General features: G+C 40.6%; 1 protein-coding gene and 1 long non-coding RNA gene across 2 annotated transcripts; one reads left to right on the forward strand and one right to left on the reverse strand.

Moving 5' to 3' along the window:
• The first annotated feature begins 1,111 nt into the window (after nucleotides 1–1,111).
• On the forward strand, nucleotides 1,112–9,212 carry pax1b (paired box 1b). Its single transcript, XM_071468002.1, has 5 exons — nucleotides 1,112–1,268; nucleotides 2,563–3,126; nucleotides 5,375–5,523; nucleotides 7,433–7,703; nucleotides 8,626–9,212. The coding sequence occupies exons 1-5, from the start codon at nucleotides 1,127–1,129 to the stop codon at nucleotides 8,694–8,696; spliced, it is 1,197 nt and encodes a 398-aa protein (XP_071324103.1). The 5' UTR covers nucleotides 1,112–1,126; the 3' UTR covers nucleotides 8,697–9,212.
• A 1,703-nt stretch (nucleotides 9,213–10,915) lies between these two features.
• Nucleotides 10,916–15,867, reverse strand: LOC139612339 (uncharacterized). Its single transcript, XR_011686512.1, has 3 exons — nucleotides 13,652–15,867; nucleotides 11,492–11,756; nucleotides 10,916–11,323 (listed from the first exon to the last, which is right to left on the reverse strand). It is a non-coding gene; the product is annotated as an uncharacterized lncRNA (long non-coding RNA).
• Nucleotides 15,868–20,640: the final 4,773 nt, after the last annotated feature.

Here is a 20,640-nt window from a genome sequence, read left to right on the forward strand (position 1 = left end):
TGTCCAGAAGGAGGCACCATTGCATTAGAAATAGGCTGAGAAATCTTCACATTGCTGACAAATCTGCCTGTGGCCTCGCAGACAAAAACCTCTGAGGTCAGAAATGTTTTCAGCAGGGGGCAGCAAACTGAGAACGCTCCCATTTGTTCGGCTCCCGGGGAAAACTGATTATTTCAAACAGACGACAGAAGAGAGGAGTTATTCCAAAGTATATATTTGTTGTTTGAAGAATTTAGAAAATGAAATGGATGGATTAGAGACTGGGCCGGCCGGGCTCAGGTCCAGGGGCCTGGGAGGTCGAGGAGCCCCTGGACCTGAGCCTCTGTGTGAAGGGACTATTAACATTACTTGTCACAGAGAACAGTCACAGAGCTCAGTTAAAAGAGACAAAAACAAAACAAAGACAAAGAGACAAAGTCACCACAAAGAGACACAAATGAACTTAAAGAGATATGGAATGACCACAAAGACAAACCAAACAACCACAAAGAGACAGAAAGTGACAACAAAGAAACATAAATACGCTCAAAAGGATAAAAAACATCCACAAAAAGACAAAAAGTGACAACAAAGGGACAAAAAATTAACTTATTCAGGTATGAAATGACTACAAAGAGATACACAAAGACGAGCACAACAACTACAAAGAGACAAAAAGTGACAAACAGACACTGAACTACAAGTGATGTGGTTTTGTGTCTTTCAGGCTTCGGACTCCTCATCTCTCTCTGTAATCCCCTTCAACTCTCCTGCTCACATGGTTCATGCTGTGTGTGCAGGTGGTGTTCAGGTGTTACACACTGAGGATTTTTATTCTCATTGTATATGATATAATAAAATAATATTATATAATTTCAGTTTTGTCTTCATTAGTCGAAGCTCGTGTCCCTGAAGCAGCTCCAGAAACAGCTGATTGTCCGGGACGTGTATCCTCCACAAACTGTGGAAAAACTGCAAAGGTAGTGGATCCTGAGCGGCAGGGATTAGTCAGTCTGTTATGATGTGTTCACTGTCAACATGTTGACCTCAGAGGAATGAAGACGCAGACGGCACCAAAGAGCCCTTCAGGAACACTCGTTTGTCAGGGTGCCAACAAAAAAAGATCCTCCTGCTCTGCAAACAGGAAATGACGACACCCAGAGGAGGAGGAGGAGGAGGAGGAGGAGGAGGAGGAGGAGGAGGAGGAGGAGGAGGTGGCTCAGAGTCTCAGGCTGCAGATGTAGCCTGGGATGGTGGAGCAGGGAGACGCAGTGGACGGCAGCTGATGGGTGAGACAACAAAAACTGAGCTTTTACACAGAACAGCTGAAGAGGACAGAGAGAGTGAATTCATGTGACTTAATGTTTGGGTGGATTTGATTTGGAAAAGTTGTTTGGTTGGTGCTTGATGGTTTGGACAAATTTGATTCTGTTAAGCAGCAAGAAATAAACTGAAGAAAGAAAAAAAAAGATGCATAACTCTTTACCCAAATTACCCAAAGCTGCAACATCACTGACTCGTTCTTTAGCTTCATGATCTAAAGTGTTTGTAGGAAGTTCAGCTTCATGGAGAAAAGATGAGATAACCGTCCTGTTAAACTGAACCAGTCATCTCCTTAATCCAGCAGCTCTGTGGGAAACATCCTCATTTTCATGTCCAGGGTGAAAAGCTGAAGATGTGCAGGGTTAAACTGAAGGAACTGAACTGTATTTGCTGTTTCACTTAAAGTCTTGAAAACGTCTAAATGCTCAGAAACAGAGGAGCTGCACCGGATCAGAGACTCAAAGGGTCTGATTCTTTTGACATTTTCCACTTTTAGGATTTTAGTGCAGAGTTTCCAGGAACAACTTCTCACTCGCTGATTGTTTCTCAATTTGGACTAAAATCGTGTGTTGCTTTACTTTTATTATTTACTTTTATTATTACTTTTTAGAAAGTAATAACAACAAAAATGTGACCAGGAATAATACAACTAGATTATTATTATTATTATTATTATTATTATTATTGTTGTTGTTGTTGTTGTTGTTGTTGTTGTTGTTGTTGTTGTTGTTCTCAGCAGCTGCAGTTGCAGTTCTGTTAACATGAGTAATGTCTGGAGCAGCAGGTCAGTGTTTTCAGCTCTTGTCAGATAAGCAGCAGAAAAAACAACTTCAGACAAACTCTGCTTAATGTTCTTATTGTGTAAGAACACAACACAACCACAGCAAACGCAGCCTGACCACAGCTTTACTGCCGGGTCCAGGTTTACTTGTACAATCCTGGCCTTAAGTTCTCCAGTTTTCCACAAGCTTACAATATTTTTTATTTCCCAGTCAATGTAAAATTCACACTTAGTGTAAAAAGGTTCTGCTGGTTGAAGTTCAGTGTTGTGCAATGAAAGCAAAGAAATTCTGTCTAATTCTTCTTCGTTTTTTAATTAATTCTAACATTTTTAATTATCAGGTTAAAACTAAAACACCTCGCAGAAGCTGCGGGCGTCACGTGTCTTATTGTGTGGCTTTTGAACACCGTCACAGCTGAGGTGAAACCGCTAAACTCGGCTGCAGGCTGTAAACTCGGTGTGTCCGCCTGTGTGCGCAGAGCAGAGCTACGGGGAGGTGAACCAGCTCGGCGGGGTGTTCGTGAACGGTCGGCCGCTGCCGAACCCGGTGCGGCTGCGGATCGTGGAGCTGGCGCAGCTCGGGATGCGGCCCTGCGACATCAGCCGCCAGCTGCGGGTCTCTCACGGCTGCGTGTCCAAGATCCTGGCCCGCTACAACGAGACGGGCTCCATCCTGCCCGGAGCCATCGGTGGCAGCAAGCCCCGGGTCACCACCCCGGTTGTAGTCAAGAGCATCCGGGACTACAAGCAGGGGGACCCAGGCATCTTCGCCTGGGAGATCCGGGACCGGCTGCTGGCGGACGGGGTCTGTGATAAGTACAACGTCCCGTCCGTCAGCTCCATCAGCCGCATCCTCAGGAATAAAATCGGGACACAGCCGAGTCAGTGCGAGAGCGACACGCCGGGTCCGGCTCATGTCCAGTACGGACACGTCTACCCGTACTCCCCCTACACCGGGCCCGGCAGCGGGCCCCCTGGACACGTCGGTCTGCCGCGGAACTGGCACAATATCCTGGGCATCCGAGCTCTCATGGACCCGGCAGGTTGGTGGAGACACTTCTCTCAGTTCTTAATGTACAGCTTAAGAACAGATTTATATCTTTAAACTCTTTATAACTGTTCAAATTTAATTCACAACCTGAAATTTAAGCCCGGAACAAGTTGGTGGTCGAGATAAACTCAAAAGCAAAAAAAACAAAAAAAACAAACTAATTTTGTCCAAGTGCTGTGGAGCCTTTTACATTTTTAATTATGGATTTGCATTTTTTCATGTTTTATTCATTCAGTAATTGTTCAATAGTTTGAAAATAATTCGAAATGAATCTAATTATAAATCGAATGATAAATCAAAATTCTTTACAATGAAATACTATTAAATCCTTTATTGTTTATATTGTAGAAGTTGTCAAAATGTAATATTGGAATCAATCATGGAAATAAGTGAAAGTTTTTAAATGTAGAAATGCTGCAACAAAAAAAAAGAATTATAAAGTCATTTAACTACAAATTGCAAATCTACTTGAATAATTACAAAATAAGCTACTTTAGATGGCGGCCATATTCAACTAAATAAATGAGTGCCAAAACAGTAATTTAGCATAAAATCAGGTAATAAACAATGAATATTATGTGTAATTGATTTTATTTTCTTGTCTTGTTTTAAAGTGTTGTCCATGTGTGAAGCACTTCTCTGTTGGAACAGTCTGATCTGCATTAACGGGATCTTTCTTTGGAACTCTGTGAAATCATGGACTCATATTTAACCAGGTCTTGAAATCTGACTAAAATCTTCTCCATATATCTGCTAAACATTAAGAGCAAAACAAAACCGTCCAACACTTATTTCTATCGTGGCGCATTTCATTCTCTTCACTCAAACCTTTTGGTTTTAACTCGATCCAGAACTTGTTCCTGTGCCACCACTGAAACCTGCCGGGTCTGCGCCCTTGACTCTGATTGTGTATAAGATCCTTTTTTAAAGACTTCATGGGAATTTATCACAGTGACAGAGAAAAAGCAGGATATGAGTTATGAAAATGAAGATGGAAAAAGTGTCTGAGGGCTGAGCTTATATGAGACAGTTTTTCACAAACACATTCTATGGTCTTCAGTTACCACTGAACGTGGCAGTGAATACACTGAAGTTTGGTTTGAGAACTTGTTGGTTCTGTGTAATGGTCCACTTTTCTCCTGACAGTATAAATTCCTATCTGAAAGTCTGCAATTACTCTTTGAAAAAACAAACAAACATCACTGTAAAAGATCTTCATTTTAACTTGAACTTTATTTAAGAAAAATGTGTGTAAATGATGCATAAACCTCAAATGTCCAATTAAAAGTCATAAAGCAGCCGTTTCCCACAAACTTCTATCTTAAATTTAAAAAGAAAACAAGAAGTTGTTTCTAACTTTGAAGCAGATTGAAGGACAATTTCAAAGCAGCGTCGCTGAAAGGAGCTAAAGTCAGAGCAGATTCCATCAACAGCTTCATTACTGACACTAATTAAAGCCACTTTTTATGGTCAGATCAGGCATTACTGAAAAGGTTTCTAATTTTTTCTCAACACACAGAAGAACCTGAACTGCTGAGACTGAACACATATGGAGAAAATACAACATTTTTAAAAACATCTGTTTATAATCAAATCGTGGTGGAAATAAAATGGACATTTTGTGCTGAAGTCCTGAAGTCTAACTAAACTAAAGAGAGAAACCTGGCAACACATGATCTGTTTTTATTATTATGCTCTATTTCTATCTTTCTTTTTTTACAGTGTATTTATTAGTGATAGGCACAGACAAATATACACAAACAAAATGTGCAAATACAAAAAAAGAGAGAGATAAAGCAGAAGGTACAATATAGAAAAAAATATAGATAAAATTGCACGGTGAGCATATATGCTGCTTCCTTGAGTTAGACATGTTATTTACCTTTTATTATGTATTTTTCTTTTTGTTCTTTTCCATTTTCAAAATATTCAAAAATGATTATGTATTATAAATAATTTCTATAACAAAGCAGTTAGATTTTTGTACATTACAGTTTGATAAAAATCACTTTTTCTAACCAAAAAAAGCCAGAACTGCTGTTTTTGTTAATACTCTTATCTTGACAATTTTCTGGAGCAAACTGATTTCTGAGATCTTATCTTTTAAAAAGTAAACTGGTAATTCTTATCTTTAAAAAAGTATATAAAATAAATAAATAAAGACATTTGAAGAGTGAATGTATACAAAGCCAGACAAAGTGTTCAAATCGTGTTAACTCAGAACAAACGGTGTCTTTCAGCTCTGTCCGGGGCTAATGGACCCTCAGCCAAAGTGGAGGACTGGACCAGTATGACCAGTATGACCAGTATGAGCAGCAGGACATTTCCCTCTGGAATAAATGGAGCAGAGAAAATCAACAACGAGCCAGACTTCAAATACCCACAGCAGGTAAAACCACTACATTAGATCTAATGAAGTCAGTGGATTCGTCCACTCAGCTTTAGAAAATAAACACTTTACTGACGCAGAGACGTATAAATCAATCAGTTATTGATTTTTAATCTGAATCTGAATCTTGTGCTGGTATATTTCCATTGGCTCGCTCTGTTTTTATGTTGTGGCACTCTGATTGGCTATCATCATCATCATCATCATCATCATCATCATCAACACAGCTGTCTTGATGTTTTCTAGCTTGTTTTGGGCTAAACTACAAACAGCTGACTGTGGATCAGTTATAAATAGCAGCAATGTAGATAAAATGAGGTGGATGTTGTGAAACGGGACCTTTAATCCTCGTCTTGTTCTTTATATCAGACAATCAATATATCAGTTTATTAATAAGTAAAATAAAGGCTGCGCTTCCACAGTGTGTTTAACCCTGTAGTTTAATACACACTGAGCTGATTTAAACCAGCTGTTACTGTATTGACTCACCAGCCAATCAGGAACAAGTATTCACAGTAGCTGTGGTGCATTTGAGTACTGTTCCTCTGTGTGAGGAAACTTTCCTGAGTTTCTACGGCAGCTCAGAATGGACAAACCAAATACTCGTTCAAGCAAGGGCTTTTTGTGCTTTTACATTATCTGAAGACCACCATAGGTTCTCCTACACACTTGGAAAGGGAGGGGTGGGGGGAGGGGTGAGGGGAGGGTATTTGGTTGGTTGTAATCGACAACCTCACTGCTAGATGCCACTAAATCCTACACTCTGGTCTTTTAAGAAGTTTTTGGAAAATGAGGAAGAAAAACAGGAAATTGAGCATTTTGAAGGAGGACATTCAAGAACTGACAATGAAAGTGAGGAAGTGAGGAGAAGCTGTGAGGATAAAATCAGTAAATGAGGGAAAAGGGACATTTGAAGTGAATTTCAATTTTTTTTAATGTAGATATTTTTGTAAAGTGAGTTTTTTTTGGAAAATGTACATTTGTGGAAAGTGAGTACAATTTTAGAAAGTGGGAGGATTGTGGGTAAAAACAGAAGTTAATGTTGAAATAATCTTCGAGGGTCGAGGCAAAGACTTTATGTCAGTGAGAGAAAGTGTCAAAACATTTTGGATATGTGGAATTTTTGGGGGAAATTGGAAGCATTTTAAATTAGGACATTTTCAGGACATTTTCAGGACATTTGAGGACAAGTGAGGACGTTATTGGACAATTTTGAAAAACCATGATTTTGGATTTTTGGAGGGTTAGGATAAGTTTGGAAAACAAGGACTCACAACGTTTGTGAACAAAGTGACAACATTGAAGTTTTTAGAAATGTGGACTTTTTTGGGACTCAAGGATATTTTTGTAAAATTTGGGAAATTTTGGAACAATTTTGTAAATTGAGGTTATTTTTGGAAAATGAGGACATTGTTTGGATTTTTGAACATTTTTGAAAAGTGTTGAGATTTTTGTACAGTTTTGTGAGTTGAGAACATTTGTTGAGAGAGGGAACGGGATATTTTTTCAAATGAGATTTTTTTATAAACATCATTTGTGACAAATTTGTGACATTTTTGGAAAGATTTAAAAACAAAGAAACAAAAAAGGAAAAACATTGAACAGAAAACTTTTTATTATTATTTATTTATTTACTTTTTGCTCAACCTGTGCTGCATTTTGGATCAGAGCAACATCTCAAAGTGCTGCTGGCCACATTTCAGTTCAGGATCCCCCTGCTGCTCTTGGTGACCCCTGACCTTTAGCACTGCCAGCAGGTCCAGGTTTTTAATTATATGAGCCATGAATTTTAACCAAATCTTCTGTTTTTCATAATTTCTGCTTAGAGTACATTTCATGAAACAGATATGTGCCATTTTCATAAGTGTATGTTTCTTTATTTAATTTATTTTTTCTTTCTTTTCCTCAGTCGACATCCAGTCTGTCTGGTTACGTCTCAGCTTGTGCTTATTCTCCACCAAACCAGTACGGTGCGTATGGAGGTCCAGCAGCCAGCTACATGAACACTGGACACCACTGGCAGCCTCAGTCCTCCAGTCTGACCCCCAGTCTGACCCCCAGTCTGACCCCCAGTCTGACCCCCAGTCTGGCTCAGAGTCTGCCTCATCCTGGCTCGGCAGCACCACCAGAGGCCACAGATTTTCACATTACAACATCCTTCAAACTTTCACAGAGAGAAGGTAAGACTGACTCCTTGAAGCTAATTTTGTCTACGACCAGGTTTGGAATAACTGATCCAGATATTTTAAAATCAACCTCTCTACTAACAGCAGGTCAGTGAGTGATGACTCTCATCCAGAGAGAAGACTACACTGAGATGGTTTATGGCTCTAAAAACCTCAAATTTATCTTCTGATAAATATCAACAGTTCAGATAAAACACCAGAAAAGTCCAACGTATGGGACCTGTAACACACATCCAGTATGTTGATGTAAGTGAGTAGTGTGCATCACAGATTAGATATAAATTACACGTTGCAGTGTTTTCGTGCTGCAGAAAAAAACTCACACAGGCCTCTGCAAAGTGGCAAGTTTGAAACTTTAACTGGAAAAGACAAGTTTGAAGAAATGATTTCCAACCTGCTGTTTCAAGCCTCATTACAGCTGCTCACAGACACACAGCCGACAGAACCCGTTCATGATAAAGATCAACAGATAATCATCGAATAAGATCATTATCAGATTTACATCATGAAATAAATGCAATAAATCATAATAGAAGTAGGACTTATTTCCCACAATATAAAAGTCTGTGGTTCCCAACTCGAGAGCTGCCACCAATGATATATTTCTCTTTATGGATGGTTTGTCTTAGTGATGTACCAAATAACCACAACATCAAAAAAAAAAGAAAAGAAAAGAAAATAAAGGCAACATAGGCAATAAATTTAAAAAAGACTGTTAACTCACCGTTTTCAGGAGTTGCAGGTTTGTCTCCAGTTTCTTTATATACAAACCATCAATTATTCATGCAACTTATAAATGACCACAAACACTGAACACAACCATGTGTTGGTGTTTAATCCTGATGACATGATTCAGGTGTTGACATGAGAACGATGATCCCGATCGTAACGGTGATTTTTTTCCTTTTTCCTGCAGGAGACAGGAAACCTCGGAGTCCTCTGAACAAACATCCTCACGCTGCTCACAGATTATCTTCAGCCTCGTGACGACACACAGGAAACTCAGAAGATGTGATGAGATGTTAAAAGACTTTCAGGTGTTAGAAAACTGGTGACAAACTATCCCTCTCTTGGCCTGAACTGGAACTGTAAAGAGGACTTGATTTAGTGAAGAAGAAGAAGAAGGTAAAACACACAAAACACACATCACCGGCCATTTTTTTCCATTTAGGAGGATTTAAACTAAGAAAGTCTGTTTTTTCTCTCTTATTCACCCTGAACTGAAATTATATGATTCAAGTTGTTTCAACAAATCCACCCGGAGCTCCGCCTGTTTCCATCATTTTGCCATGAAAAGTTTAAATTTGAATTGTATCATCTTGTAAAATACATTGGCAGAGCTGTAAGTATATTTTTCTATAAATGTGCTTAATAAAGATTTAATAACAGAAAGTGTATCTCAGTGGTGGTGAGGGCACCAAGAGGACAAGATGTCAGAGCAGAGAAGGATGACAGATGTTCCTATATAATTATAATGTTGATAATAAAAATATATTCTCAGAGGATCCTGTATGTGTCCATAACATCACACACACACAGTTTTAATATGAGGAGCGTCTCTGCTCTGAAAGGAGCAACACCAGCCTCGTGGATCCTGACTGGATTGTCTCCACAGATCCGGTGCTCCTGAGCGAGACCCTGGAAACTCTCTGGAGCTGTTCAGTGCAAACACATCCCACTTTAAACTTCCCTGAGATAATTAAGTTAATCCAATTTAAATTAACTAAAATTAAATTAAAATATTTATTCATTTTTCTACAATGATACAACAGAGTTTACAGTATTTAATAAAATTTTTTAATTATTATTAACATATTTAAAATGTACTGTATTTGAGATTGAAAAATTGAAAATATTTTATATTATGTTATTATAATTTATTATTTCTTATTACAGCAGCCTCCACTTATAGGGGTCCACAGGAGGACTTACATCTCTTTACAAATCCATAAAACTGTTGATTAAATGTTTATATTGTACTTTTACTCTTTACATGTGAAACTGATGTTTTAACATCTTTCACATATGAAAAAAGTCAAGTGCTCCCATATAAGAATTTATGATTCATGAATTTTTTTTCCACATGTGATAAAATGTGTTTGATGTGATAAATTCAGGGTGTGAGCAACACTGCGGGGCCATTGTAGAGAATCTGGGATGTTTGTACCACAACAGAAATTCAGTGAAAAACCAACCAAACCTGGAAAACATCTCCAGTTTCAGACTCATTCGCTGTTTTCCTCTGTGGGTCAAGTGAAGGCATCAGCAAACAGCTCAAAGTAAACAGAGTCTGTCCATTAATACGGGACCATCTGAGTCCTGCTGAGACGCTGACTGACAGAGCAAACACCCGCTCATTGTGTGAGGTGGTTTTTCTTTAGGGAGCATTTGAGTCATTTAGGAAGCGAGTTAAGTCCTCGTTCTCTTCCCTATTATCTGCCTCGTGTTGTCCAGCGAGTCGGCGGCTTCTCTGTCTGACAAACGTCAACCTGGAGTCACATCTTTGACCTCTGTTGTCTCTGCCATTGTTCCTACAGGTAATAATCAAAGCACATTCACCATGTTAGTTACTGAGACCTGGGAATAGAGACATGGCTGAAAGAAAAAGTGTTTTATAATAGAGAAGACGACCAGAACTACAAACATGAGATCAGGTTAAATCAAACAGAACATAAATTAAAATCCTGTTCCCATCTTCATCATCGGGCTGTAATCACGTCTCACATCGGGGAAGCTTCTCTGCTCCTGTGCATTAGTGTTTTACTGCATTTCATATTTTCCTGTTTGTTTGCAAAAAAATGAAAAGAAAGGAGCAGCAGCACGAGACGCTGAGGCTGAGCAGCGAAAGAAAAACTTAATCAGAAATTTAAACTTAATCAATAGGAAAAAAAACAGTTTGAAACAGTTTGAAAAGGTCACAAAGAAAAACAGAACAAAAGAGATGAATCTAAAGAAAGCGGCGCCTGTTCTCCTGCTGCAGAGCCTGCAGGTGAATACACTCTGTGTTTGATGTGGTTCTGATCCAGATGTTTTCAAGGTTTATTGTCATTTATTAAATGAACCAGTGCAAATGACATCAGCACACAAAACCTCTTTTATTGTGTGGTGACCCTCAGGGCCGGACTGAGACATTAACTCAGGTCAGGTCAGCCCCCCCCCCGGGCCCTCTCTCTCTCTCTCTCTCTCTCTCTCTCTCTCTCTCTCTCTCTCGCTCTCTCTCTCTCTCTCTCTCTCTCTCTCTCTCTCTCTCTGGTTACAAGTCTTTTCCGACGGCTCTTCGACGGTGGATGATGATGGTTCTTACTGGTGATTATCAAAGTTAAACTCGGTGTAGAAGCAGACCTGGACACACACCGCCACCGCCGCCACAGTTCGGCGCCGTGGCGTCACACGCAGGTCACAGGTGAGGTCCGTCCCCTCGTTCCTGCTCGTTACGTTATTCCTGTCGACTGTTCGCCAAAACCACGCTGACGGCGGCCGTTAGGATGATGAACTGTAGCACGAGGCAGTGTGATCACCGGTGACCACGGGCGCTCAGGCAGATCTCCTGTAAGTTGCTCCTGCTTCATGATGACACTAACATCTGGATCAGAGTTTTGGGGTTTTTGCTGAATCTGTGCAGCAGGAACGGGATCAAAAAAAATATGTTTGAAAATTCCTGAAGACATAAATGAGCTTCTTTTGGTTTCTGTTACGGCTCATTGATTTCACGCTGAGCTCCCCCCCCTCAGTGAAAGCAGATGTACAATAATAAACTAATGGGCAGAGCGACGAACACTCACCTGTAGTTAAGGCTGATGAAGTGGCTGAGTGAGTGCATGAAAACATCGACTACTGCGCCTTTAAAGACACAAACGCTGCTCGTTGTTGACGGGTGATGCTCTGTGACACGACTTGCTTTAGCCGCTCTGCTGGGTCGTTCTGCACACTCCCTGCTTTATCTCTGCCAGGTTCAACGTGCTTTACTCTCTTACCTCATCGCTCCCACAAGACCGACCAGGCGGCGCCGCCGAGAGGAGAGTCGACTGAGCATGAAACCACAGAGAGCTGCCAAAATCACAAAACCTGCTGTAATTACAGCAGAGGTGGTTCATACACCCACAGTTCTCCTCACCAAACCTTCATGTCAACATTTGAGACAATATTTGATCAGAAGCCCCTGAATAGTCCCTTAAATAGAAATACAACATGGGGTTTGCAGACCTACCTTAAATAAATAAAATGTACATTTACAAAATATATTTTTGAGCCTGTGAAACTGTAATTGTTTGAAGTCATGCTGGTTAGTAATTGCTCCTGTTTACATAGTTGATTTATACAGATACACTTTACTTGCTGAGACATTTTATAAGGAAATCACATGTTTGAAACTAGGAAGTAGAAACTAAGAACTCAGGAAGACTGAGCATTAAAATCAGTGTTTTATGAAGAACTGCTGCATCCTGACTGAGAAAGCTAATACAATGTGATGAAGTTGTTTTCATATCATATTGTTTAAACAGTTCGAACCACTGAGTAGAAAAATCATGACACTGATGAGGTCAAACTTTATGAAAACGACAAACAGCTGAACAGGAGCCAACAGGGCAGAAAACTGAGCTGTGATAACATTCATGTGGTGAAAACATTTTAAGCATCTTTAAACTTTAAACATCCAACACAACACAGAGTCAACGTAACAGGAGCAGAACAAAAGCAGCGAGATGGATCAGCTGAAAGGTGAAATGTTGAGGTCAGAGGCAGAAACAGTTCACAGCGACTGTCGGCAACACACTGAGCTTTTAGAGGCTGATCGACGGGTGTTTGAGAAGTTTTTATTGTGTGATACATTTCAGGTGGGCCATCACTTATCCTTCATGATCACTGATATCATCTCCACAGATATTAATTACTGTTGACTCTTGCACTGCAGCCACCTCGTCCTCTCAGATTCGTGACTGAGCGCTGTTATGGTTTTGTGTGAATACTTGGCTGCCGTCTTCGTCAGTGTACCGTGGCCTTGCACAAAGTGCGTCCCCGGCTAATTACTGCAAAACAACAACTCTGCTTTGTGCTGTGAGCATCAGCTATAAATTATGATGGATTAACCTGTCAGAGAATCTCCTTCTCTTCAGGTTCCTCCTCCTCAGAGCAGCTTTTTCTTTACTGTGAGATTTACTTTTAAAATATGATTTTACTTGATTTTTTTCTGTTATTTTTAAGTAATGCACTGGTGAAAAGTAGCAAAGTACATTTATTTAAATACTTATTACAATATTTGTTTTCTGTAACCTTATACTTCTACATTTTAGAAGCATTACATTATGTTTTTTTTTGTTTGATTATTTATCATTATTTATTTTATTATTATTATCAGAAATTGCACAGATGAGGTCAAAGATCAGGACTTGGATGCCGCAGCCTGAGGTTTGTGTTGTGTTTCCTGCACGTGGTTAAGTCAGGCTGCATTCACTCTATGGTTAATGTTAGGAAAACTTTGTGGTTTTGGTTAAATATTCAAAAACACAATTTCTTTTAACACTGAACCAAGATCCCAGTCTTTCTCTAACCAAGTGTTTTCAGTAGCTTAAACAAAAGTCTAAAATGTTCTCACAAGTGAATATTGTAGGAAAATGACACAATACTTTTAGCAGATAAATTCAGTAGATGAAAGGTTTCTTTGTCAGCTTGATTAACAGGTGTAAGATGAGAGACAGTTTAACAGTTTCTCTGTCAGGGCTGCGGCAGATGACACATGTTACAGGGACACGTGCAGCCTGCTCAGAAACCACCAGATATCAGTCTGAAGATCACTTTTATTGCATTTCTGTTGTGGGACCGTCCAGGTAAAGAGCCACAGAACGCAGACAACATGACGGTTAAAAAGCATTCCTTCCTCAGTCTTCATGCAGATGCATTCATAAAAACACACAGTGATGGTCTGATAACAGTGGTGTACTTACTCTGCACATCAAAGACAACAGCTCAGGACAATCACAAGCGCGTCTTGCTGTGTGTCAGATTGGAGAATGTTCCCACAGATGTCACCTCCACACCTCCCGCCTGAAAAAACCCACTGTGTTTTACCATCTGATAGGATCAGTGATGAAAAGGACGCTGACAGACAGACGTGGAGGGAGGAGGGTTCATGTTGTACAGGAGAACTGGTCTGAACTATTTGACTGTGTTCCACATTACCACACACCCTGCTGCAGCTCCACCTCTCCCCTCAGTCACCGCTGCCACCCAGGTTTTTCTGGCCGACACTTTCCACCTGTCAGCTTGTCTTTGCATTGTTGTGAATGTTTTGTGTTGTTGCTGATGGCGGCTGGCGATAGTGCCGCCTGAGTAGCTCGCTGCAGATCTCCCATCGAGCTGGCAGGTCCGCCCGGTGTCAGGGGGGCTGTTGTAAATGTAACATGACGGTTTTAAAATGCAAATAAGATGCATTCATGCAGAAATGTTATATTAAAGGGCATCTGGATACAAAGTGAACAGTCAAAGCATGAGTTTGCCTTCCATCAGGGTATCATCAGGGTGTGTTTGTAAACTGCGCAGGGTCACTTACAACTGCTTTTATTGTGAATCTTTACACCACAAAGGTTAAATAGTCATAAAACTTTCCCAGATGTCATCAAGGTGTGTTTCCATCCACAAAACTGGCACAACACTGACGATATGATGCGAAAAAGTCAGGTATCAGTGAACCCAACATTCAACAAGGTGAAAAAGACAAGTGACTGAATGATGATGTGCAGGAGGAGACTGTGTCATGCTCTGATCATGTTTTCCATCTGTGAGGTTTGACTCCTGCTCCTGTTGCACCGTCTACTTCTGCTTTCAGGGAAATTTGACTATTAATGCAAATGTGTTCTGTTTTGTTTTATTTGTTGGAGAGAAGATGCAAAAAAGCATTTTGTTTTGTCTTCCAGGTGAGTTTGATGAAACCAGGTGTTGTTCTGATTGTTCTGCTGTTGTCTCTGTGTCGTAGACGTCCGACAGGAACGAACCTAAGACACCCAGAGTTAGTGACACCCGGAGCTGTGAGAGCCAGAGCCCTGGGCTGTGGGTCGTCTCTGCTTATCACCACATCTCTTACCTGAGCTGTTGATCTGTTAATCCTCCCTCAGATCTGAAGGAAGGAGCTGAACTGAGACACATTGAGAAAAACTCTCACAATATTTGACCTGAGGATTAACACTGACAGGCTTTTAAAATAGTTGAGCAGAGAGGAGGAAGAGGAGGAAGAAGAGGAGGGGGAGGTGAGGATCTTAGGTTTCACAAATTACAGACCTTTTCCCTCGCACTTGAAGGCATCACTCTGCTGATTCAATATACCGTGACCTGAAAGCCTTCATCATTTCACCTGTTTACACTGTAGTTAAACTTATTACTATATAGAAAATTATATTTAAAAATAAACTCCAGAGAACTTGCACAGCAGCGGTTCTGTCTTTAATCCCAGACTTTCTATTGCTCCAACAGAAATAAAGGCCGAAAACCTTTTTCACCTGCACAGGTTTCCTCTCTAAAGGCCCAGTGAAGCGTGCTGAGCTGCCGCCATGCTCGGCTTCTCAGCAGGCGTGTTACAGCTGGTCAGGACACCGCCAAGAAGACTGGAACTTATTATCTCTGCTCCTTGCTTTGTAATGAGGATGATTGTATTTTTTGCAGTATTACTTCATGTCTGTGGGTTCTGTGTTGGTCCATTTTTTGAACTACGTGTTCACAGTGAAATAGCAAAGAGAAATTATCTGATTTTTGTTGTCTTTGTGTGATATATTCTGTAATTTCCCATGTTACACTTTAAAGTCTGACCTCGTGGTTTTCTGAAGTTGTAAACGTATAACGTTTCCTTTATCTGCACAGATACATTTACATTCAGTGTAGAACGAATGGCAGCGTGGACGTCCTCCAAGGCCTGACATTCAGATTATTATCTGGATCTAAAGATCTCAACATTACACATATGTCTATTTTTTACATCAATATCCAAATCATTTCATGAGAAACTGACAACAATGTCCTTTCTCACAACGTTTAGGAAAATTATGAAATAAAATTGTTAAAATCCTTAAAATAAAATGAAACTAAAATAAAATCGTTCCCTGGTCCTTCAGTGTTTCTCATGTAATTCTGCTGACAAACACATAAACTACCTAAAACCTTAAAAACAAAAATAGTCTGTTGTAAATGTATTATGTTCATTATGTAATTATCCAAGTTATGTAGTGAATGTGTAGAAGTTAAATGTTTTAGTGAGAGTGGACATGATGTAAATATCTCAGCCTGATAGAAACTGATTAGTTTAATTAAAATGTTTTTACAGCTGAAAGAAACAACTTGTCTTCTCTCTGACTGGAAACTGATTCATGTTGGAGGGTAAAATGGGAAAATGACTAAAAATGAAAACAAAAATCTTTCTGTTGAATGAGGACGGTTCATTTCAGTTAACGTATGAACTAAAGGACACAAATAAAATCTAAACCTGTTTCCATGTTTTCAGACTTTATCACAGAAGATGTAACAAGACTTCCAGCAGGTTCATCCCGAGGCAGCAGGAGGAAAACTGAGCTGCTGACGGTGACGTGGACGACGTGACACCAGGTGAGCTTCCATTTTTCTTATCATGATATGAGATAAGATAGTGAGAAACATCGTTGACCTATATGGAGGATTTGGGTCTTTTTGGACCCACAGTGTCCAGCCTTCAGTCCAGTATCCTCAGTGTCAGAGGTCATGTCTCTGCCGCTCTGCTCGTCTCTGCTCCATCTCTGTCGCAGTCTGCAAACAGACTCAGTCGTCACGGATTTAAAAACCTGGCACGTGGGTGTTCATTCAGTCAGTCATTTACCATAATCAACTAAAAAGCACGTAAATGTCTCTGTTGCTTGTTTCTCACTCAGCATCAAATATGTTTTTTTTTTTATTGTAAACAGTATTCAGTGAATTATAAGAGGTTACAACACTTCCTGTCATCAACAGGCTACACAATCAACACACAATCAACACATAATCAACACACAATCAACACCAGGGCAGAAAAGTTAGAAATGGTCTGAAACAACAAACCATGGAACTGTGAACACTGCACTGTGTCTTATGATCAAACTGTTGAGTTGCTGGAGGTGAGACAGATCTGAAGCTGACTCTGCTTCCTCATCCATCTACAGATGATGACCAAGCTCTGGCTGAAAGCTCTGGAATAAACTGAGTAAGTGGAAAACTACTATTTTCATGGCCAAGTGTGAATCCTCAATCTCAGTATTTATATTATATTATCTGTGTACTTGGGATCATGACTTTAATTATTTTGTATTTTTAACCCATCTCTAGTTTTGTCGTGTCCCAGACTGAAGCGGCGCGAGCTGCCGTCAGGATGTGGATGTAGATGTATAATAATCAGGCCTGGGTGATATAAAGCTCCTGAATAATGTGAGCTCTTCTGGTTTTAATGTGAACAGTAAAGTTCACTGGGCTCAAACCAGCCCACAAACTGTTGGCCAGAAATCCAAGATGTGAAAACAGCAGGAATCACCCGACCTTTCACCCACACAGGTCAAAGCTAAATGTCTTCTCCTCTGCAGGTCGGTCGTTTAAAGGCCCCCAGCGGAGGACACGGGGTCACCCAGCAGCTGATCACTGTTTTTCTAAAAACCTCCCAAAGTGGCTGAAGTTTGATTTGTTTGATTTGTTTGCTGCAGTTGAATTAAAGCCTGTTAGTTTGTGAACAACAGCTCGTGAAGCAGCTGTTGTGTGTTTGTGGATGGACTCATGTGATGGGGATTTAAAGACAGTAACAGTTTAAATAATTAGTAAATGACTGTGCACAGCATAGTGTTACCTTACTGGGTTGTGATCATCTATAATGGAGCAGTGTTTACTTTCCCTCATCACAGGTCGTGGTCTTGGTGCTTCTTCTCTGATTTTTCTTTTTAAGATGAGATGAGATAAACTTTATCGTCCTGAAGGAAATTTGTTTTGGGCTAAAATGGTGAATAAAGCTGCACAAACAACAAGCAGACAATCAGGTGACAACACGACACGGCAAACAACCAAAAACCTAAACGTGACCGTAGTGATGTGTTTCCACAGTGAACACAGTTGTGTATTGCACATGGGTACAGGTTAAAACACAACAAGATAAAATAAAACTACATAAAAGAATAAGACCAATAAAAAGGGATTCTAAAAAATTCCAAAAACAATAATAGTAAATAAAATGTGATTTAAGATGCTTTTGTGTCTGCGGCTCTGAACCATTTTCCTGATGGTGAGAGTCCTAAGTCCTGATGGAGGGTATGTGTAGGGTCATTGATGATCCGATGTGCCTGTTTTATTCATGCGGCCCTGAGTTGATGCAGTCCTGTGAAGAGTCCTGATCAGGCAGGAAGTGAAGACACCTGTGTGGGTGAACCACGGCTCAGCAGAGGCTCTGAGTCGTGTCCTGGTGGATCCTGCAGTGATCAGAGCAACAGCCGAGTCGCTTCAGGAACACAAACACAACATGACCACAAGGCAGAGAGAGGAGAAGCTGCTCGACACAAACACTTAAATGTAAGTGGACAAACCTGCTGAATGTGTGTGACCCCGAAGCTCTTCCACTGGCTCAGTTAACACCGAGTTTACCTGTCCAGGTACGAGCGTGTTCATGTGGAAGAGGAGGAGTTTTTCATTATAAGCAACATCCTCAGACATGTATTGATATTTAAACCACCACCATGCATTCGATGGTGGTTTAGTGAATCAATATTTAATTAATTTAACAGTTTGAGGTGATTTGATATCAGTTTGAATTTTCCCGCACTACAGACTGAAGACTGAAGACTGAAGAGCTCAGATCCTGCTTCACAGTACAGACCTTTGGTGAGAGCTCTGTTATCACTGTGTGTCGGGACAGTCAGTCTCAGTATAACCTGGTTCTTCTTCATCACGATGGACGATGAAAAATCTGTCGTGCCACATAAACATGACTCCACTGCTGATGTTGACTAACTTAGATTCAGATTTTTGATACTGTGCAACATTAACGTTACTGTCTTCAGTCCTGGTTCTGAGTGAAATAATATCAAGCAGGAATAAACCGAGCTGAATATGAAAGATGAACCAGGAAGTGCAGTTTGAGTGACAGATCAGTGAGTCTGAACTTCAACCAAAACACTGCAGAGAGATTTATGACACTACAAGGAAGGACGAGCTCGAGCTTCATTATTGACCTTGGAAGAAGCAGTTTGACGCAATAAACCCCCTCAATGAAAGTATCATCAGTGCTGAAGTTTCTCAGGAGGTGGGTCCGGTGTTAGTTCGTATAAGTTGTGACTGAAATCATGACCAGAGCTTCATTTTTAGATCATGAGATGACAACTGAGCCAAACCTGAACACGGAGCATCCCCCGAGGAGAGGTGGACAAAAGCTCCAGGAAACTTCCAGTAAGTGGATCTTGTTCAGAGCATTTTTTTTTTTGTCTTACTTTGAGGAAGAAATATGTCGTTCATTTTACAAATTAATCTGCCAGGAATTTGTTTTGCATGTATCTGACTGGCCACAGCAGCATCTTGCCGCTTTGTGACCAGTGAAGCCAAAACTGAACAAACTGATCGTTTCTACTGGTGTTTTTTCACATTTGATACAAATCAAGTTTACACTGGTGCACACTGCCTCCAGGAAGTGGTGGTTTTACATTTCTCTAATAAAAACAGGTCAGTCAGCCAATCAGAAGAGAAGATCTGAGAAGCTCTTCTGATTGGCTGACTGTTTTCTCAGTGAGCTAAAATTTTTTTTGCAGATTTCAGGAAAATACTCAGAGAAACCAAATCCTGCCAGGTTGGATGGTGGGTCCAGGTGGGCGGGGCTTGGGGCATGGCTGAGGGCAATGATTGCTTTGTTGTGACATCACAAAGGTCCAGAAGTCCTGACGGCTGGTTTTAAGGCTCAGTTTCTGAATACAGGCTGTGTGCGTTTCTCTGTGGACTGAGGCTTTGATACTTTCACAGTATTAATATAGAACCTAGACCGTCCACACAGTTATCACAGTAAAACACTTTGACTTCATGATTTATGAGCTTCACCTTGTGCAGGACTCTAGAAGAAGACTCCTCCCCGCACTGTTTGATTGACAGGTTATTTCTGGAGATGAGGAGCAGAGAAGTCAGGACAGGATTTACTGATCACCACTTTAACTAATGGAATTAAGACCTTAAAAAAAATTCCTGGTCTTTGGATCAACGTACAGAGCCGTCGCAGCGCTCTGGTGGTGCAGTAGGTGGTCCACCACTGACTTCTGTTGGCAGGGTTTCCCCTGTGTGACCTCTGCTAGTGCCCATGACCTCGCCGTGACCTCCCAGGGGGTCACCAGAGGAAGGAAACAGATGTCACAGGGCTTTTTTTATGACTTCTTCGTGTACCGAGTCCCTCAGCTCCCGTTCGATGTAGACTGTTTGTTTTCAGAAGCTCCTCTGTTTCCGAGCCGTTAAGATTTCAGCTGAGAATCAGAGGATCCACAGCATCTTCACTGAATCTGACCGAGTGACTGAAAGTGATGGAAAACAATCGTTACTTGTTCATTGGACAAACGGAGGGAATTATTCATTTCCCTTTATTTGGGACAAACTTTGATCCCAGTTTGGATTGAACTTGGTGTTTTCCTCTGCAGATGCTGTTTTCTCTCCTTCACTAGTTTACCAGAGGACTTTTGTATCATCAGCTGACGTAAGTGTTAGTGGAAAATGTTGAATCAGGAAATGCAACAACCATTAAAAATGCCCAGTACTGCATATTGTCCAGATACTGTGGGAGTGATGTTGTAGTTTTTCCTGTGATGTGATTGGCCGGGAGTTAACCTGCTCCAGGAGGTTAGTCACGCAGCACTGGTGGTCCACCCTGGTTAAAAGTGACCCAGCTTCATGACACCAGAAAACCTGATTGAAGCCCAGAGGAGGCCGGATCATCCTG

Source organism: Trachinotus anak, unplaced genomic scaffold, assembly GCF_046630095.1.
Source record: "Trachinotus anak isolate AG129_WGS33_773 ecotype Australia unplaced genomic scaffold, CSIRO_AGI_Tana_v1 ptg000031l, whole genome shotgun sequence".
NCBI lineage: Eukaryota > Metazoa > Chordata > Actinopteri > Carangiformes > Carangidae > Trachinotus > Trachinotus anak.

Bases quoted from the DNA above. Each gene is read 5' to 3' on its own strand.
- pax1b (XM_071468002.1), top strand. From the start codon at position 1,127: ATGACGACACCCAGAGGAGGAGGAGGAGGAGGAGGAGGAGGAGGAGGA. The intron at 1,269-2,562 runs GTGAGACAACAA...CTGTGTGCGCAG, and splicing joins CAGTGGACGGCAGCTGATGG to AGCAGAGCTACGGGGAGGTG. The intron at 7,704-8,625 runs GTAAGACTGACT...TTTTTCCTGCAG, and splicing joins CAAACTTTCACAGAGAGAAG to GAGACAGGAAACCTCGGAGT.